Raw genomic sequence first — 23,287 nt, forward strand, 5'->3', positions numbered from 1 at the left:
ACCACTTTGATGGTATTTGCTTTGAGCAGTCTAGGATACTAAAACACTCCCTTTCCATTCTCTTCTCAACTTAACCTCTGGGCCAGGATGGCCAGTGACCTCCTCCTTGTCACATTCCAAGAACACATTTCACTCCTTATTTCATAGACCCTCTACAAAGTGGTCAGCACTGTAGATCCTTGTTCCTTGATACTTGATCTGCACCACTCTACTCTTATTTCTCTGACCCTCCTATTCAGCTTCTTCTCTGGGACCATGTCTATTGCAACAGAAAACCCTTCAGGGATTTCTAATTTTCTTTAGCAGTTGTTTTCAATCCTTAACAGTGGTTCTCAACCTTGGCTGAATAGTAGAATTACTTAGGAAGCCTTTAAAAATACTGATACCTGGGTCTTCCTCTTGAGACCCTCGAAATTCCAGAACATGGTTTGTGAATTGGGATTCGAATGCATAACCAGAGCTAAAAACTGAAACTTGAGGACTTCTCTGGAGCTGGGGAGGAGTTGATTAATGGACCTCTGGTTTTTCTCTTTGAAACAGCTTCAAACGGAGCAATTTTGTTTGGCAAATACTTGCCTTCCTCACATCATTTAAACCAAAGGTTCCCAGGCTAAAAATAAAAAATTTAAAGAAATTTGAAAATCATTGATCAACAGAATGAAGTCTGAGTTCCGTAACAAGGCTTTCCTTGATCTGGTCCATTAATCAGGAGCAGAGCATCCATGACCAGTAAATCCCCTGAAGCCTCAGGGTCTTCCATGTGTGCTCCTTTCCCTTCCGTACTGAAATGGAAACCCGCCCATCCTTGGTGACACCATCTCATTAATTTTCTTGCACTCCACAGGGTCTCAGGAGTGAAGAAGTGCTTTCTTAGGGCTCCACTTACTTCTCCAATCATGTAAAACAGAAGCCCCTTTGAGCACTTGAGGCTTTCTGCTCTGCCTCCTTTGTCCCTGAAGCCGTCTACCAATTGCTTGGTTAACAAGTGACTTTGGGACCTGGTCCACAATCTTCCTCTTCATTTCCTCTTCTGAAAAGCACTGTTTCTTTTTTCCTTCTCTCCTTCCCCCCCCAACTGCATTATTTCATATCTTTTAAGTGGGATTTGAAATATTCACCCTTTTGCTTCTTCATATGTATATATAATATATGCTAATATATACACACATTTATTTATTTCAATGGAAATTCTAATCTAATTATTGGACAGCACTCTTGCTCTCAGCTGCCACTCAGTTCTTGTTTGATAGTGCTTGGTTACCTGCAGCATTTTTATGACATTACTGTTTTTCATATTGGGAATATCTTCGTGAAGCCATTTTGGTATTAGCAATAAGATTCTTCTTTTAATTCTAAAAAACAAAAATGACATATTAGAAGTATTTTACTTTAGGACTGGTGCAAGTGATCATAAAGGAGATGAAGAAATCAATTAAAATGAAAAGGATAATAAAAATCAAACTTCCTGATGGAGGAACTAAGATTTCCATCTGTCACTTTAAAAAGTTAAGTGGGAGGTTGACCTAATTATCTTTTCAGACTTTTCCTTTTGTCTTTATTTCTCTGCTTCTTTCTAAAGAGCGGGAACATTAAAACAACAATAAAAACCAAAACCAATCTCATATAAGGTTCAAGATAAGTGGGAGAACCTTCTTGGCAGTGAAATTGTACACGTTTAATATGGCAGACCATTACAAGCAGGAGATGTCAGTGTGGAAAAGTTTGAAAAACTTAAGGCATATTTTGTAGAATCTCCAAGGTGACCATAGCTACAAAAATTTAAAGAGAATGTTTTGTCGTAAAAGCCCTCTAATTCGAATTTGAACTCCTCTAATTCTAATTTGTAATAATTCCAAATAGGGGTCTATTAGTAGTGAAGTCTACAGAATTTTGAGATGTGGATGGAGTAAGAGCCTGGGAAACTCGTCTTCTCATTGAGTGGCACAATGAAAATACTGTTTTTGACTTAGACTTTGTGCTTGTTAAAGTTCACAGGGGTGGGGATGATGGAAAGAGGGTAGAGCTGTGAACGCCCCACTTCTTCCTCCAAACTACCCCTTGGCACTGCCACTGGTGTTAAAAAGCACTTTTTTCATTGTACAAATTAGTTTGGGTAAACAGATTATATCCCTTTAGAAGAGCGAAATTGTTATCCGGCACATTTTTACAGAACAATGGACCCTTTGATGACAGCTCAGACTTATCTATTTAAGAAGTTTCTGTAAGGACTTCAAAGTAACAACCAAAGAACAGCTGAATGAACTTTGCTGGCCTAATTTGACCTTGGGCCCAGGATTAAAAACAGTTTATTTACATATATTTATATAATATTTTATGATTCAGCTTTTTCACTCATTCACACTCTCATTCTACATCTAAAATTATACCAAATAAGTGAAGTTCACGGTATTGTTAGAAAAGTTTTTATATGGCATGCAGAAACTGTGAGAACATATTTATCTGTATTTACCCTCTCTTCATTTCATTATATTTGAAACATTTTGCTCGTCATTTTCCAGTCCTGTTTCTGAAGTAAAGCTTTTATAAATAACATCTAGTTATGTTCAATAGCAGAATCTATGCATATGTAAAAAATTTTGAAATTATCTCATTTCTTTTATCTTTAAAAAAGCACTTATTTAAATAATTAAATTAGAAAATAATTTTTGTCCTATTTCCGTATCTGTCATTTCCAACTGAAAATTAATTTTTAGGCTATTCTTAGTAATTAGTAACAACCTCAATTTTTTAAAAAATCAAGCTAACTATGACATCTTTTGATAATAGCACAAATATTAATATTTTATATGGTAATTGTTTAATATTAAAATATCTCAAGGGGCATCATAATTCATTATGTTTACTTATTTATTTTTGCTTAAAATTTTTTTTAATTATAAAAGCTGTAAGTTTACCAAAAAATCATGCATAAAATACAGAGTTCCCATATACTACCCTATTATTAACACCTTGCGTTAATGTGGTACATTCGTTATAATTCCTGAAAGAACATTTGTATAATTGTACTATTAATTATAGTCCATCATTTACACTGTGGTTTACTGTTTGTGTTGTACAGCCCTATGTTTTTAAATTTTTATTCTAGTCACATATATATGACCTAACATTTCCTCTTTTAACCACATTCTATATATAATTAAGTACTATTAATTACATTCAAAATATTGTGCTACCATCTCCACTACCCATTACCAAAAATAATCAAGTATATTTTAAATAACCTAAAATAAAGTTCCACATCAGTTTGCTCACCTCAGAAGGGTCTTAGGGATATGTTTATTAAAGTGTAATTTAAACTTTGAAATCTGACTTAAGTTCTGAGGAAAAAGCCTACATAAATAAAAAATCATTAATGTAATTTATTTAGAACAGCTCACTCTAAATCTTTCCACTGCATTTTGATCATAAGTTCAAATGAAAGAAGGATAATCTCATGAAGCAAATGAAGGCAAGAAAGAGAAACTCAGTGTCAATTTGGCAAAGAACATTCATATGTATCAAAATTTGTGAATAATTGGATGTACTGGGAGACGGCCCACCAAACAACTCCAGTCTATTAACAGATTAGAAACACTAAATGCATCTAGTAATTTTTAGAAAAGCAAAGACCTCACTTTCCTTAAAGTCTCATTTTTAAATAACTAGGCATGGAGCTCTATTAATACCATAATGGAAAAAATAATGATTGAGAGAGGCCAAGGAAAAGGGGCAATTATGGCTAGATACTAAAACACTATCACTGTTGGTGACAAAGTGACAAATTTGAACATTGCTTTTGTCATGCTTCTCTTCACACCGATTCACTGATTTGTTCAGATAGGATTTGAGGCACCCTGTTTAAACACTCTTTAAGAATCCAGACACTACAGATAAACTTGAGGCACAATGAAAAGGCTGTGTAGTAAAGGAGAGAACAGGGGCTTTGATGTCAGATGTGTCTGGACTCCTGGTTTAGTGCTTAGTGACCTTGAGCTAACTACTTAGCCTTTCTAAGCCTCATTTAAGTTATCTGTTAAATACGCCATAAAGCTTTTCTGACAGGGTCCATGGGAAGAGTAAATGAATGACATTTGTAAAAAACTTGGCATGAGTAGGTACTCATTAAACATTGCTTCTTTTATTTTTCTTTTCTCTGAATAAAAATGTTAATGGATTTTTCCAGTGAATAACAGAATTGACTTTGTGTTTTGGTGGTTCATATACATGGGCGAAATAAAAAAAACAGAAATTTTACAAAAACCTACCCAGTTCGGAGCGATCTGTTAAATATCCCAATCAAAGAAAGAACTGACAACATAGTGGCAAAGAAGACCATTCCTGATAAAAGTCTGATATCTTGTTCTCTGTTCTCTGAAAGAAAAGAAAAATAATTTTAGTTTGGCATTCATGGTCATGTGATGCTAGATGCCATTGTTCTCTCTTCTCTGCTCAAAGCAAAGGCCATTGATCTCAAAGGAAAAGGAAAAGCAAAATTATCTTTATATTAGTCTATAACGTGAATGCCTTTCCAAATTTCAAGACTGTACTCCAGGAAGTTACCCTTGGTTTGAGAAAATTGAACTGCACGTGTCTGATGTCAGTGGGTTTCTAGAAGTGCATCTCTGGCAAATGTGGTCAACGTTAGACATTTCCTTGAGCTGGGACATGCACATTTTATTTAAATACATATAGTTATGAACCTCATTTGGTTTGTCTAACATAAGTGAGAATTCCGAATTGCTTGTCATAGAGTCTAAAGCTGGCCACAATCATAACTGAGGTTTTTTGGTTTTGTTTTGTTTTTAACCTTTTATGTGAGACAAACAGAATTTATGTATAACTTGTCACCATTCTTCAAAATTCATTGCTCATGTATTTTTCCTGCTGAGAAAAGATATTCACCCTACTTACAATGAATGATACATATAATAAGAAAGAAACCAAATTTGCCATTTATCTTGCATTCACATTTTTATTTTAAGAGCAATGCTTTTCTTGCATTTTGAAGTTGAATTAATCACCTGAAATCTTTAAATAATTGCTATCATATATACTACAAGTATTACTTACTAGGCTCATCACATTTTCAAACATAGAAATTTAATTTGACATAACTTGTCATGTTGTAGTTTGTTCTAGAGCCATGCTGGGGGTTGGCCTTCTTTCTATCCCCTTTTCCCCCTTCCTCCCTCCCTTGGGCAAATGTTAATTGGATACTTACCATGTGGCAGATACTGTATTGATCCTGCCCTAATTATTTCCCTCCCTCACCTGTCATATCTTTGGGCATCCCTAGGCTGTCCAGCTCCCCTCCTAAAGCCAGTTGGTGGGCCAGTATAGCTTTAGCTCACTCCAAAGTCCTGATGGGATATGAAATTAGTTGTTTCCTAGGGCTAATGAGCTACTGCTAAATATTTCAGAAAACTAATGAGGGCTGTTGTCTGCCACACACCATTGGGCATTAGTGCCTGAAAGAGGATAAAGAGTCTTCAAGCTAACATGGGGCTAGGTGAAGGGGTCTTAGGGGTAGAGTAGAGTGACCAAGACATGAGTCTAAGATCCTGGATTCAAATTGGGCTCTGTCACTTATCAGCTCTGTGACCTTGGGCATAATTATAAACTTGCTGAGGTTCAGGTTTCCTCTTCTGTAAAATAGGGATAATAATACATATCTCATAGAACTGTCATGGGTTCCAAACCTTCACAACTTCCACAGAAATATGAAGGTGAAGGTTATGTGTAGGAATCTATAATTAGAGATCTGTACTGGCTCATAATTGATTCACATCTACAGGATCAAAGTCTTCTTATCTTGCTTATGTTTTTTTAAAACACCACCCCCTGACTTTTTTTGTGTGTTGCTGTTTTGTTTGTTGTTTTTCTCCCTTCTCTATCTAGACTGTAAACTCCATGAAGACAGGGGCTTTGTTCCTTTTGTTCACTCCTGATTCCCCAGCGCTTAAAACAATGCCTGGCACACAGTAATTGCTTAATGAATATTTGTAGAATAAGTAAATGAAAGTCCAAAGAATGCCAATACAACCAATACCGCCTTTTATACTGTTCCTGCCAGATTTCCATGCAAGGAGATAAATGGTCTACCCATGATCAACAATGAAATAGTAATGCCTAAAGTTTTTCAATTCAAAATTTTCCTATAGAGTTATATTTGCCCATAGCATGAACTAATCTAGTATTTTTTCATACCTAAAACATAAAGATATGCTCATTGATGGAAAAATACTCACACATGATACAAATAAATTGAGAAGTTTTTTTTATATAGCAGAAAGAACACAGACTTCAGGGTTTGAAAACAGGATTTGAATTTTAGTTGTCACTTAGCAGTTGTGTGACCTTGGACAAGTTCCTCAATGTCCCTGAACTCCAGTTTTCTCATCTGTAAAATGGATACCTAACACTTACCTCACAAAGTGTTTTGAAGACTGAAAAAGATTGTGTATATAAAACCCCCATCACATGGTAGAGACGCAAATGATGATATTTTTAAAAAAGAAGTTTTGAGGTCTTAAGTCCCAGCACCTATTGAAATGAAAATATATCCATCCCATTGAAAAAGCTGGCAAAATCCACCTAAACCACTCCTTAAATTCAGTTTGAAGCAGATCTCTGTAATTATTGATTTTTTTTTTCTGTAGAAAGCATATGGAACATCTTATTACCCAGAAAGTAAGCCTGACATGATTTTTCACTACATATAGTTAAAATGGATGATCAGTAAAGACTCCTAAAATATACCTAAATGGTGTTTTCTTACCAGAGGTAAGATGTCCTTTAAACACAGAAGCAATTAGAAGCCCAGAATTCCGAGTGTCCTGCTGGAATGATTCAGGTGTAACCTGGGGAACTTAAACAAAAAGAAAACATCAGCTTCTTAAAATCTGCACACAAGTTGCCCAGTTTCCCCAGAGAGTTTCTTTACTTCTTTATAGGTGATTAGGGTAAACCAGTGTGTGTCTTTTCTTTATCTTCCCCCACTTACCCACACCTCCTCTTCCTCCTGCTCCTCCTTTTTCTATAATCGGGTAAATCTCAAAGGAGGAAACATTGCAAGGACTATAAAATTACCCAAGGTTTATAAAATTTCAGGATGTGCCTACTAATTTCATGAGGCTCTAGGCAACAGATACCAAGAAGCTTTATTTTACTAAGCCAGAAACTGCAGAAAAACTGATCTCTACTTGATTCCTTCCAAGAGATGATGCAATAACATTTAGATTCTCTTAAGAGCCTCCAAGGTGTGTCACTTTTGCCTTTGCGCAATCTTTAGGATGCTGTTAACCCTTTCTTGGCTCCATATAAGAAAGCCAATTTTGATTAGCAGACACTTTGAGGTTGTAGCATAGGGTTGGAATGTCAGTAATGACTTTCCTCTGCTCCTTTCTCATTGGCAAAGATCCTGGCCAGCCTTGCCTAGTCATCCTACATAAAGGCTGTCAGGATACTGCTAATGAAAGCTTCTGACCAGGCTTGGATGAGCAGCCTTAGCAGCTAATTCACTTTCAGTTTGAACTCAAAAGGGTCCTGGGGCTGCCTTGCATATCTCTTCCTTCAGAAAAATTAAAAACTACCAGAGGTGACTTCAAGGGCACAATTCTCCCAGCTGACAGAAGACATCCGTGAAGATGGTTCTAAGCTCTGGAGCCCCAAGAGTGCCCCAAGCCCTATTTATTTAGTCATTCTGATTTCAGTGTTCAAATTCTTTTAAAAATATTCCTTTTGGAGCCAGATAAAATAATCACATCTTGAGGTGCCCTTTACTGCTGCTGAGATATCACAGGCTTGTATAATAAGCTGTTTGAGCCAGGCAAACTCTCTGTGAGAAAAGGATCATACATTTATAATAAAAAGACTCCTACAGATCTTTGGAAATTTTTGGAAAAGGCTGATCTGGGTCCATGTACATGGTCAGTTGAAAGGCAGTTTCCTAAGAACAATGGGTAGGGGGTTTTAGAAGATGAAACTATCAGAAAAAGCCGAAAGCTCTTCTCTATGTTTTTATTCTGGCTTCTCTACACCAAGAGAAAAATGTGTCATTGTGAAAAGGATGAATCCGAAATCTTTTTGGCTTCTTATGCTTCACTAAGTCTCTTTTGCTCCCTGGGTAAGTGGTTCGTTCAAACTCTGAGAGAGGAAGGTTATGCCCTGTTGGCCAATAGCCAAGTTTATCCATCCAAATTAATATTTCAAAGGCTTATGTTCATTCTTAGGGAGCTCAAGCAAGAGTCTACATCTACATTATTTTGAAATTTTAAGAATAGAAATATTGCATTAAAATTAACACGATTTTCAATTTGGCAAAATCACGGGTTTATAGCAGCATGTGCTGCTGAATTATTTTTGTCTTCACTTTTATTATTTTTAAATTAGCAGTTTTATTAAAAAGTAATACATGATGCTGTTGGCTTTTAATGCAGGTTACTGTAATTCTGTTGTATAAACTACAAAGTGGTTGTTTGGCAATGAAATTTCATTCAGTTATTAATTTGCGTCATATAAAAATAATTTTCATATCTGACTAGGGCTTTGTTAGCTTGCTTAGAGAATAAACACAATCTTCCTTTAGAGTCTATTTGTTATCATAGTTTCAAATCTACCAGATGCGTTAATTTAAATTAGATTAAATTAAAGTCATTTAAAATAGGTTCTTAATTAACAGAGGGTAATTTCACAAAGAATCAGATACCTAAAGTAGGACAACGTATATTAACAAGATTATCAGAGAAGAAATCAAGCCAATGACAAAATTTTTAAGCATAGAATTGAAATGAAGCTTCTATTCTTCATGGCATACTGCCACCCTGTGGCTAGGTCATTTCTTTTTAAATCATACTTATCATTCTTCATTACAAAAGCAGTAGCTATAATGGAGAAAAAAAATTTAATAAGAGAAAAAGAACATTCCTAATCCCATCCACTATTCAAATTTTTCATTATTTTCTTCAAGTATTTTAACATATTAAAGCTTTGACAAAACACAGAATTACATATAGACATGCAGAGACTTCATGACTGAAAAACACTGTTTACATCAGCTCTAATTATCAGTGTATAGCCTAACTGCTAGAGAAGCCTCATGATACTCACATTATTTATTTAATGTCTGTGGTCTTATGTCTATAATGAGACAATTCTGTCCCTGCAACAGGATGTTAAACATGTGCCTATTACTCTCATAGCTCATACTTGAGTACTCTCAGAAAACCCAATTCATTTCTAATTCAGTAAGAACTTTTATATAACACACACACTGACTTTGGAGTTTGGAGTTAGCTTTGACAATGTGCTTCTAGGCATCTTAGAACAGTTTCAAACAAGAAATGTAGCCTCTTAGTCTTAGATGAAACTTAGAAGCATAAGTAACTACATTCTTTGACTTTCCCCAAATACCATCCTAATTTAATCAAATCTGTTGAAAAGGACCTTATTTTAGCAATAATGTATTCCATCTGTTTCTTAGGGATGATGCCAAATCAATATCCTTGGCCTCTTCCCTCTATGTCTACCATGGGCAAAGTGTTTTATTGTTCTTTTTAGGCAACCTTTTATTGAGCATAACTATGTTCTAGGTGATGTACTGGACTTACATGCCTTCTCTCATTTAATCCTCCCAACAACCCAATCAGGTAGATAATCCTATGGTTGTCCTCATTTATGTGTGAGGAAAGAGAAGCATAAAAGGATAACTGTCTTGCCCAAGGTCACCCAGCTAGGTGGGCAGTCAGGAGTGAAAACTTCCATCCAGTTCTGGCTTATGGTTTATACTGGTCACTGGTCACATTAATTATTAATGTCACCCCAGAGTAGGAAGGCTCAGGGTGGACCAGTGACCTCCTCTCCCCTGCTGAGACTGAGCCACTGCTGTCCCTGGGGCTGGTGTTAGAGCTCCCTGGGCTTGTAGAGCTCGGGACCCCACCACAATGGGCTATGATTGAGCCAATCCATTTAGCACTGATTCTTAGAATCTTCTAGCCTAAAGCAATTTCCTTCCTTTTCCTTGATTGTGCAAGCAATACATGTGAATTGTAAGATGTTTGACAAGTACAGGAGAGTATGAAGAAGAAAATACACTTTTCTATGTGTTCACAAAATAAAATCAAACGTTTTTTATATTTGGAAAGTCTTATGTGTATATCTGTATTCTAGTTGCAGTCATAATATTTACTAAGTATTGTCCTGATTTTTTTCATACAATATTATACCATAAACATTTTCCAATTTTATTAAAACCATCATACTAATGATTATTCAATATTTCATCATGTGTTTGTGCTATATTCATTCAATCATTCCCCCACTGAGAAATTGTATAGCTTGGTGGTTCCAAACACCAGCTTTGGAGTCAAAGTGAAACTCAGTTTAAGTTCTGGTTCCACCACTTATAGTTGTATGGCCCTGGGCAAGTTGCATAACCTCTCTGTGACTCAGTTCCTTCATCTGTAAAATTGGGTAATAACAGATAGTTCATATAAAGCATGTAGGACCATGCCTTACACAAATTAAAAGGTTAGTAAGTGTTAACTATTGCTTTGGACTTTTAGATTATTTTCAAATTTTTACTATTATAATTAACTTTTTGATAAATATCATTATATGTAAATTTCCTTTACGTATCTTTATTTCCCAAGGCTAAATTTCTGAACGTGGAATTACCGGGCCAAAGGGTATAGATATTTATAAAGCTTCTTTGTTTTTGCTCTTAACAATCTTGGTGTCAAAGCCACTCTCACCAAAGGCTTGTATCACAGAGGTTTTGATCAGAGGTGACGCATAGACCTTTCTATACTTTTCTTTCAGAAGTTCTAGATATTAAAGAGAATTTGTATTAAAAGAGACAAAGGTATGTATGTTTTTCAAATTATTGGAGTTTTTTTTTTTTTTTTTTCCCAGTCATAGTTTTCTTAAAACATAAACATCTCTTTCTAATCTCCTTCCTCTAATAGTTCAGCTGTTTTATAGCATTTAAGTGATATCTCCACTGGCCAGGTTTGGCTCTGTGGTTAGAATTCAAATTACTAGGCCAAGGGCAAGGATTTGACCTTAGTCTGCGTCAGTTGGCAAGGGAGAGGACAATGGCCACACATCTCAAAAATGCACCAGAAGCCCAGGGAAGAGAAAATGGTATGTCAAAACAAACTCACTCCTACACCTTGAAAAACAAGTCAAATGATGAATCATTTAGTGGATTTCAATGTCATCCTTGTATATACGGATAGCAGGATGTGCTTAGGCATATTAAGGGATTATCCTCATGCTTTTATTCCTTCTCTGTAAGTACATGGTAGGTACAAGTAGAAGAAGGTAAGAAATATATTCATGGCTATCATATCATTAAAGAGAAAAGAAGGAAGAAGGAAAAGGTGAGAAATAGCAGCCACCCAGGAATTGTCCTAAGTGACATGGATCACACAGAGGTCATGGTCTGGTGTCAAAGTGTAGCAAACTTTATATGCAAAAATGGGCAACTTCCAAGTTTTTCCTCAGTGGTCTAAGATTCTTCAATAGTGTAGCCTTCCTCTTAAGCATAGCAGATCCCTGTTCTTGAGTCTGAATTCCTAGTGGATATTTGCCGTTTTTAATTGCCATGCACTAGGACAAACTAATTAGTGGATATCCTAAAATAGGTAAGAGGCAGGTAGAGCTGTTCACTATGGAACTTCAGTGGCGCAGATATTTCCTCTCCGACAGGCAGCTACAAGCTACAAGCAGATGACTTAACTCTAGCCAATCAGATGTCTCCCTACCTCCTTCCCACACTCCTAGAATTTGAATGTGAAGACAACTTCAAGAAACACTTAGAATCCAATATGATTGGAGCAGCTAAATCCAGGGTGTGGTGATAATAGCACCAGTGATGGTGTCTAGCACACAGAGCTGGCAGTGGCAGTGACCACAGTGCCAGTCGCAGGGTTGTCACTGGATTCTTCCTAAGTGCAATTTTGGCTGTGGTCCTGGTTCTTGCCCTCCTTTGGATCCTGTCCACATGCATTTCTCCAGCCTTCAAACCAATTTTCAGCTATCTTTCCAAAAATCCCCTTTCTGCTGAAGGAAACCAGATGTGATTTCTATTGCTTGCACCTAATCACAATGACTAATAGAAATTGTAATTGTAGGTGGTGGATGTATGGGTTGATGGGAGTTGTCTTAGGGAGATGTAGTAAGCTGAATAAATGGCTCACCAAAAATGTCCACATCCTAATTCATAAAACCTGTGAATAGGTCACTTATATGGCAAAAGGGCTATTGCAGACATGATTAAATTAAGGATCTTGAGATGGGAGATTTTCTTGGATTATCTGGATGGCCCCAGTGAAATCATAAGGGTGCTTATAAAAGGGAGGGAGGAGGGTCAGAGTCAGAAAAAGAGAATTGAAGATGCCACGCTCCTGGTTTTGAAGATGGCCAAAAAATGCTGGCAGCTTCTAGAAGCTGGAAAAAAACAAGGAAATGGATACATCCATGGAGCCTCCAGAAGGAATTTTAGCTCACTGAAACTTATTTTGGACTTCTGATCTCCATAACTGTAATAGAATAAATCTATGTTATTTTGAGCCACTAAATTTGTGTTAACTTGTTATAGTGGCAAAAGGAAACTAATACAGGAGATTTCTTCTATATAGAAAAATGTCATTTTTATTTTCTATTAATGGGTGGCAAACCTCAGAGAGATTGTGGAATTCTCTGAATTGTTTTTCATTCTACAGAATTCTGATGATTTGTTAGGGACAGGCCCTGAAGAAGATAAAATTGACCCAGATGATGAGTCTAAAATGATTAGCCTTTCAAGGAACACTGTGTATTTATTTAACACAATTCAGAAACCATGAATCTATAAATTTGTAATTCATCTTTATATGGATGAGTCACCAATCTCTAATTACAAATGATGGAATTTTGAAAGTTACATCCTATGTGCCACAATCTAATTTGCATTATATTTCATAACACCTGTATTTAGTTCCAGTGACATAATTTTTTTTCTCTCTTTTAGTCACTAAAGAAATTTCTAAGCTCAGAAGTCCTGAAAAACTAACAAAATTTTCAAGGAGTCATGCAACAACCCGTAGTGTTTTGTGAGAACAAAATAAAATGCTGTTTAATATCTTGCTCATACTTGCCTTCCTCTGGAGAATTGTCAAAAAAGACTAATATGGTTTCTGGGAAACATTTCTACTGCAAGTAGCAATTCAAGCAAGTTAATTAGTCATTGTGAAATGGACTGCCCTTCCCTCAGGCCTGTGACTGCTCATTAAAGGGATTGTAGAGCCTGCACATTTTCTTCATTACAATGGGATCTGTATTACAGTGCAGAATTGAAAAGCACTCCTGCCTAGAGGTCTTAGTTAACCTTTCTACACTGGCAGTAGAGAATTTAGGGTTGGTTTGCTACAGTGTTGGTTTTCTATACCAACAAATTGTCCTTTCTCCTTTAGGACTCTGTACAGCTTAAAGACCCCAGGAATTTTTAGTGACTATCAAGATTGATGGGCTAGATGCTCAAACTTCAGCAGCATGCAGTGGTTCTCAGAACCTCAGCCGAACCTCACATCTGGAAGCAGGGCAGGGTCTGGGCAGAAGGGGAAACATGACACAATGGTAAACTGAGGCAAAAGTCTCGCATCTTGTGCTTCTGGGGTCCCTGTACTGGGGACTCAGGAAGCAGTAAGCAAGAGGTAGAGGAAGCAGAGAGGTGAACAGATAGCACTACAAATCATACACCCCCCCACTCCATTCTCCCCATAATACCATCATTACTTTGGGCAATCACGTCTTCCCCCATCAGTCCACATTTACTGTCTACATCTATGTTGTCCTTTCATGACATGTGTCCCTCTTAAAGGGAATGTCTTACTCCAAGCAGTGGTTCTTACCCTTTATATGCAGAAACATTGCTGCATGCAAGGTTTAGGAATCTGCATTTAAAACACATACCCCAGCATTTCAGACACTGCTTTCCAGATATTTTACTGGGCCAGAGCCAATAAGAAAAACACATTGTGAATTGCCCTGGGATGGTCCTGTCTTGGACAAGGCCACCTTCTCCATCAAGTCTCCAACATCAGGCTGCGCCTTCTGTATCCAATACAAGGTTCGTGGGGGCTACAGTTTCATCCCATCACCTTAACCCAAACCTTCTTCCACATCTTGTATGCACGCCAAAGTTGAAATAGTTCATAATATCTTATGGGTTTCTCTTGTGTTTACATTTTAATAACAAACATTGCATTAAAAAATGAAGCTCTGTTGGTATGGTTTTATTATTAGCTAATGTGTAGAGGAAGATTTGTTGAGGATTTGATGTCTTGAAAGACTGTAGCAGAGGTGTGGACAGTGTGGGAGCTGGGGTCCCACAGCCTGAGTTATGCCCCAGCTCTAAAAGTTACTGGGTTTATAATAGTTGGCAAAACTGCTTAATCTCCCTGGCCCTCAGCTTCTTCATCTTCACAACTGGAATAATAATTGCACTGTTTTTATAGGACTGTGGTGATGAGAATAGGGCAATTCATATGTTAAATGCTTATCATAGTGCCTAACACATAGTAAGCATCCAATAAATGTTAGCTCTTATTGTTTATTATCCTGAAATCATACTGTGCTCAGTCACTTATTTGGCATCTTGCTAGTATACCACGATAGAATAAAGTGGGTCTCCTGCCCCAGAAAAACCGCCCTTGTGTATTTACTAAAGCCTGATACAATATTCTGAGAGTGACTTTTTATGTTTTAGTGAAAGGCTTTGTTTTCCGTTAAAGTCTAGATCTCTAAGGAAGGGAAAGAGAATATGTCTTATAAGTCATTTAACCCTTACTATGAATGAGTTTGATTTCTTTTTGAGACCAAGATTTTAAAGGAACTATCCAGAGGGAAAGACAGAAGAAAGCCAGGGCCTGCAGGACAAGCCATTCCTCCTTCATGATTTGCCTGCAGTCTGAACTCACCATAATTCTGAGAACACATCATTTTGAGATGAATCAATTCAGTGCTACATGTGTATATATTTTAGAGAATAAAACAAAATAATTTTAGAGAATAAAATGAAATTTTAGCAATTTCCTGCATGGAGGGAGCATTATTGCCTAGGCTAGGTTTCTTTATCAGTAAATTAACCTTTAACAAACAATTCCTGTTATCAAACAAGTTGGTTAACTAATTGTTACAGTGTTTTTATTTTTTCTATTGTGAGGCAATTCAAACTCTAGTAGCGAGGTTAATTCTTACTGCTTTTATTCATTTCTTTATTTATAATGCAATGTAATCTGCTTATTTATTATCCTTGTTTTTTATTGTTGTCTGTTCTAGAATTAAGCTTCTCGATGGCAGAGATCTTTGTTTCCTTTGCTCATTGAGGTTCTGCCAGCACCAACCAAGTGCCTTGCATGTGGTTGAGGTTAAATAAATATTAGATGAATGACTAAATGAACGACCGTCTTTTCATGGATAAATTTAAAAATAGCAATTCTATTAAAGATTTACTATTAAGCAATTTGGCAACATGCATCAAGCATCTTAAAATGTGCTTAATTCTTCTTTAGATGTAAAGAAATAAGGAGAATTTATATATAAAGATACTCAAAGAAGTTCATTGTAATAAAAAAGAAAAAAGGAAACATCTTAGTATTTAAATAGGGAAATGATTAAATAAATTACAGTACATCCATAAACTGAAATGCTGTGCAGCCATTAAATAGGTTTGTAAAAACTCAACAAAGTGGATTAACTAAGAAAATCAGGATATAAAATAATATATACAGCACAGAACCAATCATTAAAAAATATATCTATCCTGAAAAAAAAGCGAATATTAAATTCATTAAAATGTAAATAGCAGAAGATGGTGGCATAGAGAGGTGTGGAATTTAGTTAGTCCTCTAAAGCAACTAGTAAATAGCCAGGAAAAACTAACAACTGTTGGGGGATATCCATGACTGAAACACATCGTACACCAGTCTGGAATGGGGGAACGGCTGAGATCTCAGCATAAACTGTAAGTAAAGCTCCAAAACTGCAGAGCTGGTATCCCTCCCCCACTGGCATGGTAGGCTAAGCTGAAATACTTCCCACTGGAAAAAAGAAGCTGGTTACCTGGAGTGAGGGAAAGTAACTCAACCAAGCTCCAATTGCAGTTTTAATTAACAAATTTGGGCTACTGAATACAAGCTACAGGCACAGATAAACCTGGAGCAAATAGGAAAGGAACCTGAGATTCCTCCTGGCAGAAAGGAGGCAGGGCTGACAGAAAAGAAATACAAAAATAAATAAAAACAGAGGCTTTTGAAGACAGCTGAGCTCAGAATACTGGAAAATGGTTGTGTCCCAAGAAAAGGGGTACAGAGATCCAGGTACCAACACCAGTCAACTGGTGAAACTGAGGGGCTGGGGACTGGCTCTGAAAAGGGGCTTTTTCTCTTTTTCCTTTTTCTTCCCTCTCATTCTAAGCAGCTCATTAGACAAAGTCTCAGGCATTTTCAATTGTCAGCACTGACCCAGGCAAGCGTGGAGTTAGCAGAGTCAGAGAGACAAAGGAGTATTTCAAGTATAGAAGATAACTCCCTAAAGGGTGTATCTTCCCCAAGAAAAGGGGATGGGGTCCAGCTCAAGTGGTTGCCCTTCCTCAGAGAATTCAGACCCCATGGCCAGGGGAAGGGTAGAACAAACCAGAAAAAACTTAAGCTTGGCTTCTGACACCCTTGGCCCCTGGCCAGGACAGAGGCCACACCTCTTTACACCAGTGGGGAGCTGTGGGCTGACAGGTGCCACCTGCTGGACAAGATAGGAAAAGCACTGAGTCTAGAAGCCTCATAGGAAAGTCTGACAACCTGCTCCTCAGGGAAACTTGATACTGATTACACCTTCCTCCTGAATCCTGGGCCCATCTGATCTGGGAAAATTTGACTGGGGTAATCAAGGAAGCCAGATGCCTAGACAACAAAAAATTATGAGCCACATTAGGAAAAACAAAGAGATGGCCCAGTTAAAGGAACAAACTTATACTTCAACTGAGATACAGGAATTGAAAGAACTAATTATTAATTAAACAAATCTCCTAACTCAATCCAAAAATCAAATCAAAGAGTTGAAGGAAGACATGGCAAAAGAGATGAAGGATATAAAGAAGACATTGGGTGAACATAAGGAAGAATTTGAAAGTCTGAAAAAACAATTGGCAGAACTTACGAGAATGGAAGGCACAATACAAGAGATGAAAAACACAATGGAGACACACAACTGCAGATTTGAAGAGGCAGAAGAAAACTTTCATGAGCTGGAAGACAGGACATCTAAAATCCTACATGCAAAAGAACAGAAAGGGAAAAGAATGGAAAAATATGAGCAGTGTCTCAGGGAACTGAATGACAACATGAAGGTCATGAATGTACGTGTCATAGGTGTCCCAGAAAGAGAAGAGAAGGGAAAAGGGGCAGAAACAATAGCAGAGGAAATAATGACTGAAAATTTTCTATCTCTTATGAAAGAATTAATAGTACAATCCAGGAAGTGCAGCGTACCCCAAACAGAAGATCCAAATAGACCTATGCCAAGACATTTAATAATCAGATTATCAAATGTCAAAGACAAAGAGATAATTCTGAAAGCAGCAAGAAAAAAGTGATTAATCACATACAAGGGAATTTCAATAAGACTATGTGCAGATTTCTCAGTAGAAACCATGGAGGAAAGAAGGCAGTGGTACGATAATTTAAGATATTGAAGTAGAAAAACTGCCAAGCAAGAATTCTATATCCGGCAAAACTGTCCTTCAAAAATGAGGGAGAGTTTAAAATATTCCCAAAGAGACACTGAGAGAGTTTGTTAACAAGATATCTGCTTTATAGGAAATACTAAAGGGAGCACTAAAGGCAGATAGGAAAAGACAGGAGAGAGAGGTTTAGAGCACAATATGGGTGATGGTAGCACAATAATGTAAATACACTGAAAAAAGATGACTATGAATAAGGTTGAAAGAGGAAGGTTAGGGGGATATAGGACACCAGAAGGAAAGATAGAAGATAAAGACTGGGACTGTACAACTTAGTGAAACCTAGAGTGGTCAATGATTGTGATTAAATATACAAATATGTTTTTACATGAGGGAGAACAAATGAATGTCAACTTTGCAAGGTGTTAAAAATGGGGTGGTATCAGGGACAAATATAATCAATGCAAATTAGAGTCTATGGTTAACAGTAACATTGTAATATGCTTCCATTAACTGTAGCAAAGGCAATATACCAAAGCTAAATATCTACAAGAGGGGGATATAAAGGAGAGGTATGGGATTCTTGGCATTGGTGTTGTTTTCTGACTTTTTTATTGTATTTTATTTCAATTTTATTTTTTCTTTGGTGCTTTTTAATTTTTAGTTTTTCTTTCTTTTTCTCTCTTCTTTTGACTTTTTTTTTGCCTCTTCCTCTTTCTTTGTGGAAGAAATGGGAATGTCCTTATATAGATAGTGGTGGTGAATACATAACTATGTGATTATACAAGGAACCATTGATTGTTTACTTAGAATGCAATGTATGGTGTGTGAATAAAACCATCTAAAAAATAAACAGAGGGATACCAGTGCTGGAGAAAATATGGAGAAAGTGTTGTACCTAATCACCACTGGTAGGGAAGTAAAATGGTGCAGCCCATCTGAAGGGCAGTGTGGTGGTTGCCATATGGTCCTGCAACTCAGTTATTGGGTATATACTTGGAAGAACTGAAAAGAGGGACATGAATGGACATTTACACAGTGGAGTTTATGGTGTTAGTATACATGATTTGCAGTGGATGGAGGTGGCCTAAGGGTACATTGACTGATGAACAGAAGGGCAAACTGTGGTGTATACATCTAACGAAATATTGAGCTGCTACTAGGAATGAAGTTGTGAGGTGAATGGACATTGAGGGCAGTATGTTAAGTGAAATAAACCAGAAATGAAAGGAAAAACATTATAATGCCTCACTAATACGGACTAACTATAATGTGTAAGCTCTGAGAAATGAGTCTGAGAGCATAGATTATCAGGGGAAGGCTTACTGTAAATTTTCCTAGATTGTAAACTCTTACAGCAGTTACGTTTATTTCTAAGTTGTAATGGTTGTTTCTAAATTCTGAGATGCTGAGATCTTTGTGTATAATCTTGCCCATCCCTGGAACTTTGGGTATCTGTGCGACACCTGAGATTCACAGCCAGAGTCTGGCAGCTATGAATGCCAGCATTATTCCATTCAGCAAATGTTAAGGAGTCTGAAAAAAGAGATCAGTCTTCAACTAGAGATATGAATGAAATGGACTTGGTAAGGACTAAAGTAAATTAGAGTAAAGGGTGAAGGACAATATTGACAGTGTTTTTAAAACTTCTACTTTTGTGTGAGACCAAAGGAAGAGTTGTTTATTAGGTGCAAAATCTATATTTTTTGTAAGACACTATATAATTTAACTTGTTTACTCAAACAACATAATTACATGGAACATTGAATAGGGAGTGAAATCTGCTTGGTTTGTACAGGTTAGTGTGAAGCCCCAATACATCCCAGAGTAATTTGGGCAGAGAATAAAGATGTATTTTCAAAGCCCTCTTGAGGGACTGGGGGAAAATATGGGAATATTAAATTTCCCCACCTGGGGAATTAATGTTATTTTCATAAGCATTGGGGTCTACCAATTTAGAAGGCTGAGCCCTTGATCTTGGGGCTTGCCCTTATGAAGTTTGTTACTGCAAAGGAGAGGCTAAGCCTAATTGAGCCTAACAGTCACCTCCCAAGAACCTCTTTTGTTACTCAGATGTGGCCTCTCTAAGCCAACTCTGCAGGTAAACTCACTGCCTTCCCCCCTACATGGGGGCAAGACTCCCAGGGGTGTAAATCTCCCTGGCAATGTGGGACTTGCTTTGTGAGGATGAGCTTGGCCCTGGCATCATGGGATTGAGAAAGTCTTCTTGGACCAAAAGGGGGAAGAGAAGGGAAGCAAAATAAAATTTCAGTGGCTGAGAGATCTCAAATAGAGTTTAGTTCTTAGTGTATTGGAATAGCTGGAAGGAAATAGCTGAAACTGTTGAACTGCAACCCAGTAGCCTTGATTCTTGAAGACGATTGTATAACTATATAGCTTACACTGTGTGACTGCATGATTGTAAAAACTTTGTGGCTCCCACTCCCTTTATACAGTGTATGGGCAGATGAATAGAAAAATGAGGACAAAAAGTAAATAAATAATAGGGAGAGGTGGGGGCTATGGGGGAAAATATGGCTGTTCTATTTTACTTTTTTACTTTAACTTTTATTCATATTCTTTTTTTTATTCATATTCTTTTTCATATGTAGTAATGAAAATGTTCATGCACAACTATATAATGGTACTGTGAACAACTGACTGTACACCATGAATGATTGTATCCTATGTGAAAGTATCTCAATACAATTGAATTTAAAAAAAGTAAATAGCAGTTATTTCTAGATTGTATATTACATAATGATTTGCATTGCATTTAGAAACAGAAAAAATATAAAATTTAAAAAAATATTTTATAATAGCATATTCTCTAACACACTTTCACTGTTTCTTATTTAATATGTCTTACAAAGGAATTTGCACCAGGAGAATATTTATGGTTCCTCTTAGCTATCATGTTAAACTAGGATAGATGCAACTTTTCAGAGATATTTTATTTTATCTCGTATTTTTGTCCCTTAAATAATTTTTTTTCTCTTGGGAAACCAACAAAGACTTTAAGATTTGTTATAGGGTAGCTGTGGTATTTGTTTCCTTCTACCTGAGGTTTAAAATCTCTATCTTTAGAGAACACTTGTGGCCCTATCTTAATTTGTGAACACTTTATTAAGCTTCTTCACTTTGACGTAATTGCTAAAAGAAACAAATTGATGAGATTGCTGAGGAATGTTGGGAAAAATGAACAGTATTTTTAGTGAGAAATTTTTTGTTCTATTTAAATACTATTACCTGCTAGCAATGTGATATTTAGCAAACCATGATTCAGTTTCCCTATTTGTAAGATGGTGCTAATTACACTACCGAATATGGTTGATGTAAAGATCAAACAATCATATATAACAGTACTTCCAAAGTAGTAAGTTAGTTGTCAGTTTAAATATTCTTGCTAGACAATTCCAGATTTCATTAAAAAATAATTGGGGTAGCAACTAAAATCTGACTATTAGGCCCCTAAGGCCTAAGAATTATCAACAATTTCAGTATAAGAGAGGATACCTTAAATTAAAAAGTAACTTTTAAAAAAGAAAACTGATGCACAATATCATGAATGATTTCCTTAATCTGTTTCTAAGATTTGGACACAAGGGGGCGCCAAAAGAGCTTTTTCAGCTAGTCTGGCTCTTCTTATTTGGCAGGCATCAATATCTATAATGAATGTCAAAGCGCTTTGAAAAACAAAACACAATTCCAAAGTGTTATAATAATGATGATGCTAATATTGTGGTTATAATTAAATCCTTCAGTTCTGAAAATAAAATTTTAAATCTTGTGTATAAACTACGTAGAATAGGGAGAAATCTTCAGATTAAGGGGGCCACTATGGAGTATTATGACAAATACAATAGATCCATTTTATTATTTGTTTACAATGGAAACTTATTTGACTAAGATTTTATTGAATGACATATGTAAAAAGGTATAAATTTAAACTAATAATATTGGGAGTGGGAAAATATCTAAAAACAAACAGATCAACTAGATCCAGTTGGTGGAGGAAAGTTAGTTAATCCCATGTTTAAGCGTTTTAATTCTTTCTGATTGCTTTGCATATAGTAGGAATCAAATTTTATTGATATGATGAGATTTGTGTCTCTTTTAAGGGAATGTAATATTTATCAGAGTGGCTTAAAGGATTTAATGTAGATCTAAAATTTACTTTTCCTTGTCAGATTAATGTTTTTCAAAACAAGATCTAAGATGATATGCCTCAGAATCACCCAAAATGTTTATAAAAAGTGCTGACTCTTGAGCACCCTCTTCCCCCACTGTTTTGTAGACTCAGTCTCTCTGAGAACAGAGATGGTGAACATGTATCTTATACAAGCACCCAGGTGGTTTATATGACCAATAAAGTTTGAGAACCATTATATAAACTGTAGTCAGTCTTAACAAAATATAGAGCAAAATGACAATTTAAATGTTACCTCCTTTCCTAGGATAGTTTTGTCAATTTTGATGTAAGTTGAGGGGAAAAACTGTTTATTTAGAAGAGAGACAGATATCAAAAGAAAGCCTAAGGTAATAAAATACACAAATACACTCACCTTTTTTAGGTGTTGTATGGAAAAAAGGTGAGCTCCATGGCTGCCAGTATCTTTTACCTGTTTCTTGACATCTCATCTGAAACACATATTTAGTGTTTGGCTCCAAGTAGAATTCTGACTGTAGCATGTATGTAAAATTGGTGTCAAATTCTTTAACCTAAAATGGATGAATAACAATAATAAAATGATGCAGTTGCTTTAAAAATGAACAATTATTACATTTAGCAGAAACGTATTTAGTATCTACTATGTTCCAGGTACTTTTCTACACATTGGGAAAACAAAGAGAAATAGGATACTTTATACAAAACATAACCATAAATAATCAAATACAGGTTATTAGAAATTAAAGATGAAACACATATTGCTTGGGGCTTCACAACTCTCTGAAGATTTTGAATCTCAAGCAAGTCCTAAGTATAATATACTTTTAATATTGGAATAGCTGGTTTTAATGGGGTGGGGACAGAGGGCCTAAAAGCAAGTGTTTGATTCCAGTCTCTCTCTCTCTCTCTGTCTTACTCTTCAGTTGGATATTTAGATCAATAATTCTTCCTGCATGATGATATCATGTCATTTGTTAATGAGGACTTCAGAAAAAAACTATCCATAAACTAAGCTGTTAGATTGGTCCTTATTACAGATTTATGCAGATACTGCAAGGTCTAATATATGAGTGTGTGTGTGAGAGAGAGAGAGAGAGAGAAAGAGAGAAACAAAACATTTAAGTATTTCTAACTGTGAAAATCCAGCAGAAGATAAGCAAGAAAATAGCTGAGGAAGAAATTTACAAACCATTTTTCTGGAATACTACCTGCTATAAAACACAATGAAAAACAACTCCCAAACAAGCTCGTTAAGTTGGGAGAGAAAAATGAAAGCATTGGTTGCAGTAAGTGATTTTCTGAGAAAAATAAGGCATGATTGAGAGGTAAACAAGAAATATTTCTAGAAATTCATTTGTGCAGAAACTGGGAGAAACCAGTCACCAAACACTCATGAA

At 36.3% G+C, this 23,287-nt stretch overlaps 2 protein-coding genes across 3 annotated transcripts in view; one reads left to right on the forward strand and one right to left on the reverse strand.

Annotated features, from left to right (window-relative positions):
• Positions 1-23,287, forward strand: part of C2H1orf141 (chromosome 2 C1orf141 homolog) — a 232,878-nt gene that overhangs the window by 58,452 nt on the left and 151,139 nt on the right. The gene's annotated exons all lie outside the window — the stretch shown is intronic.
• IL23R (interleukin 23 receptor) overlaps positions 1-23,287 on the reverse strand; it is a 76,670-nt gene that overhangs the window by 2,896 nt on the left and 50,487 nt on the right. For both annotated transcript variants that reach the window (XM_037826949.1, XM_037826950.1), the window contains 4 exons: positions 22,285-22,441; positions 6,779-6,868; positions 4,266-4,371; positions 1,262-1,352 (listed from right to left, as the gene is read on the reverse strand). In XM_037826949.1, coding sequence (XP_037682877.1) covers positions 1,262-1,352; positions 4,266-4,371; positions 6,779-6,868; positions 22,285-22,441 — 444 coding nt within the window. The remainder of the gene's footprint in view (positions 1-1,261; positions 1,353-4,265; positions 4,372-6,778; positions 6,869-22,284; positions 22,442-23,287) is intronic.

The sequence above is a fragment of the Choloepus didactylus genome, chromosome 2 (assembly GCF_015220235.1).
Source record: "Choloepus didactylus isolate mChoDid1 chromosome 2, mChoDid1.pri, whole genome shotgun sequence".
Taxonomy (NCBI): Eukaryota; Metazoa; Chordata; class Mammalia; order Pilosa; family Megalonychidae; genus Choloepus; species Choloepus didactylus.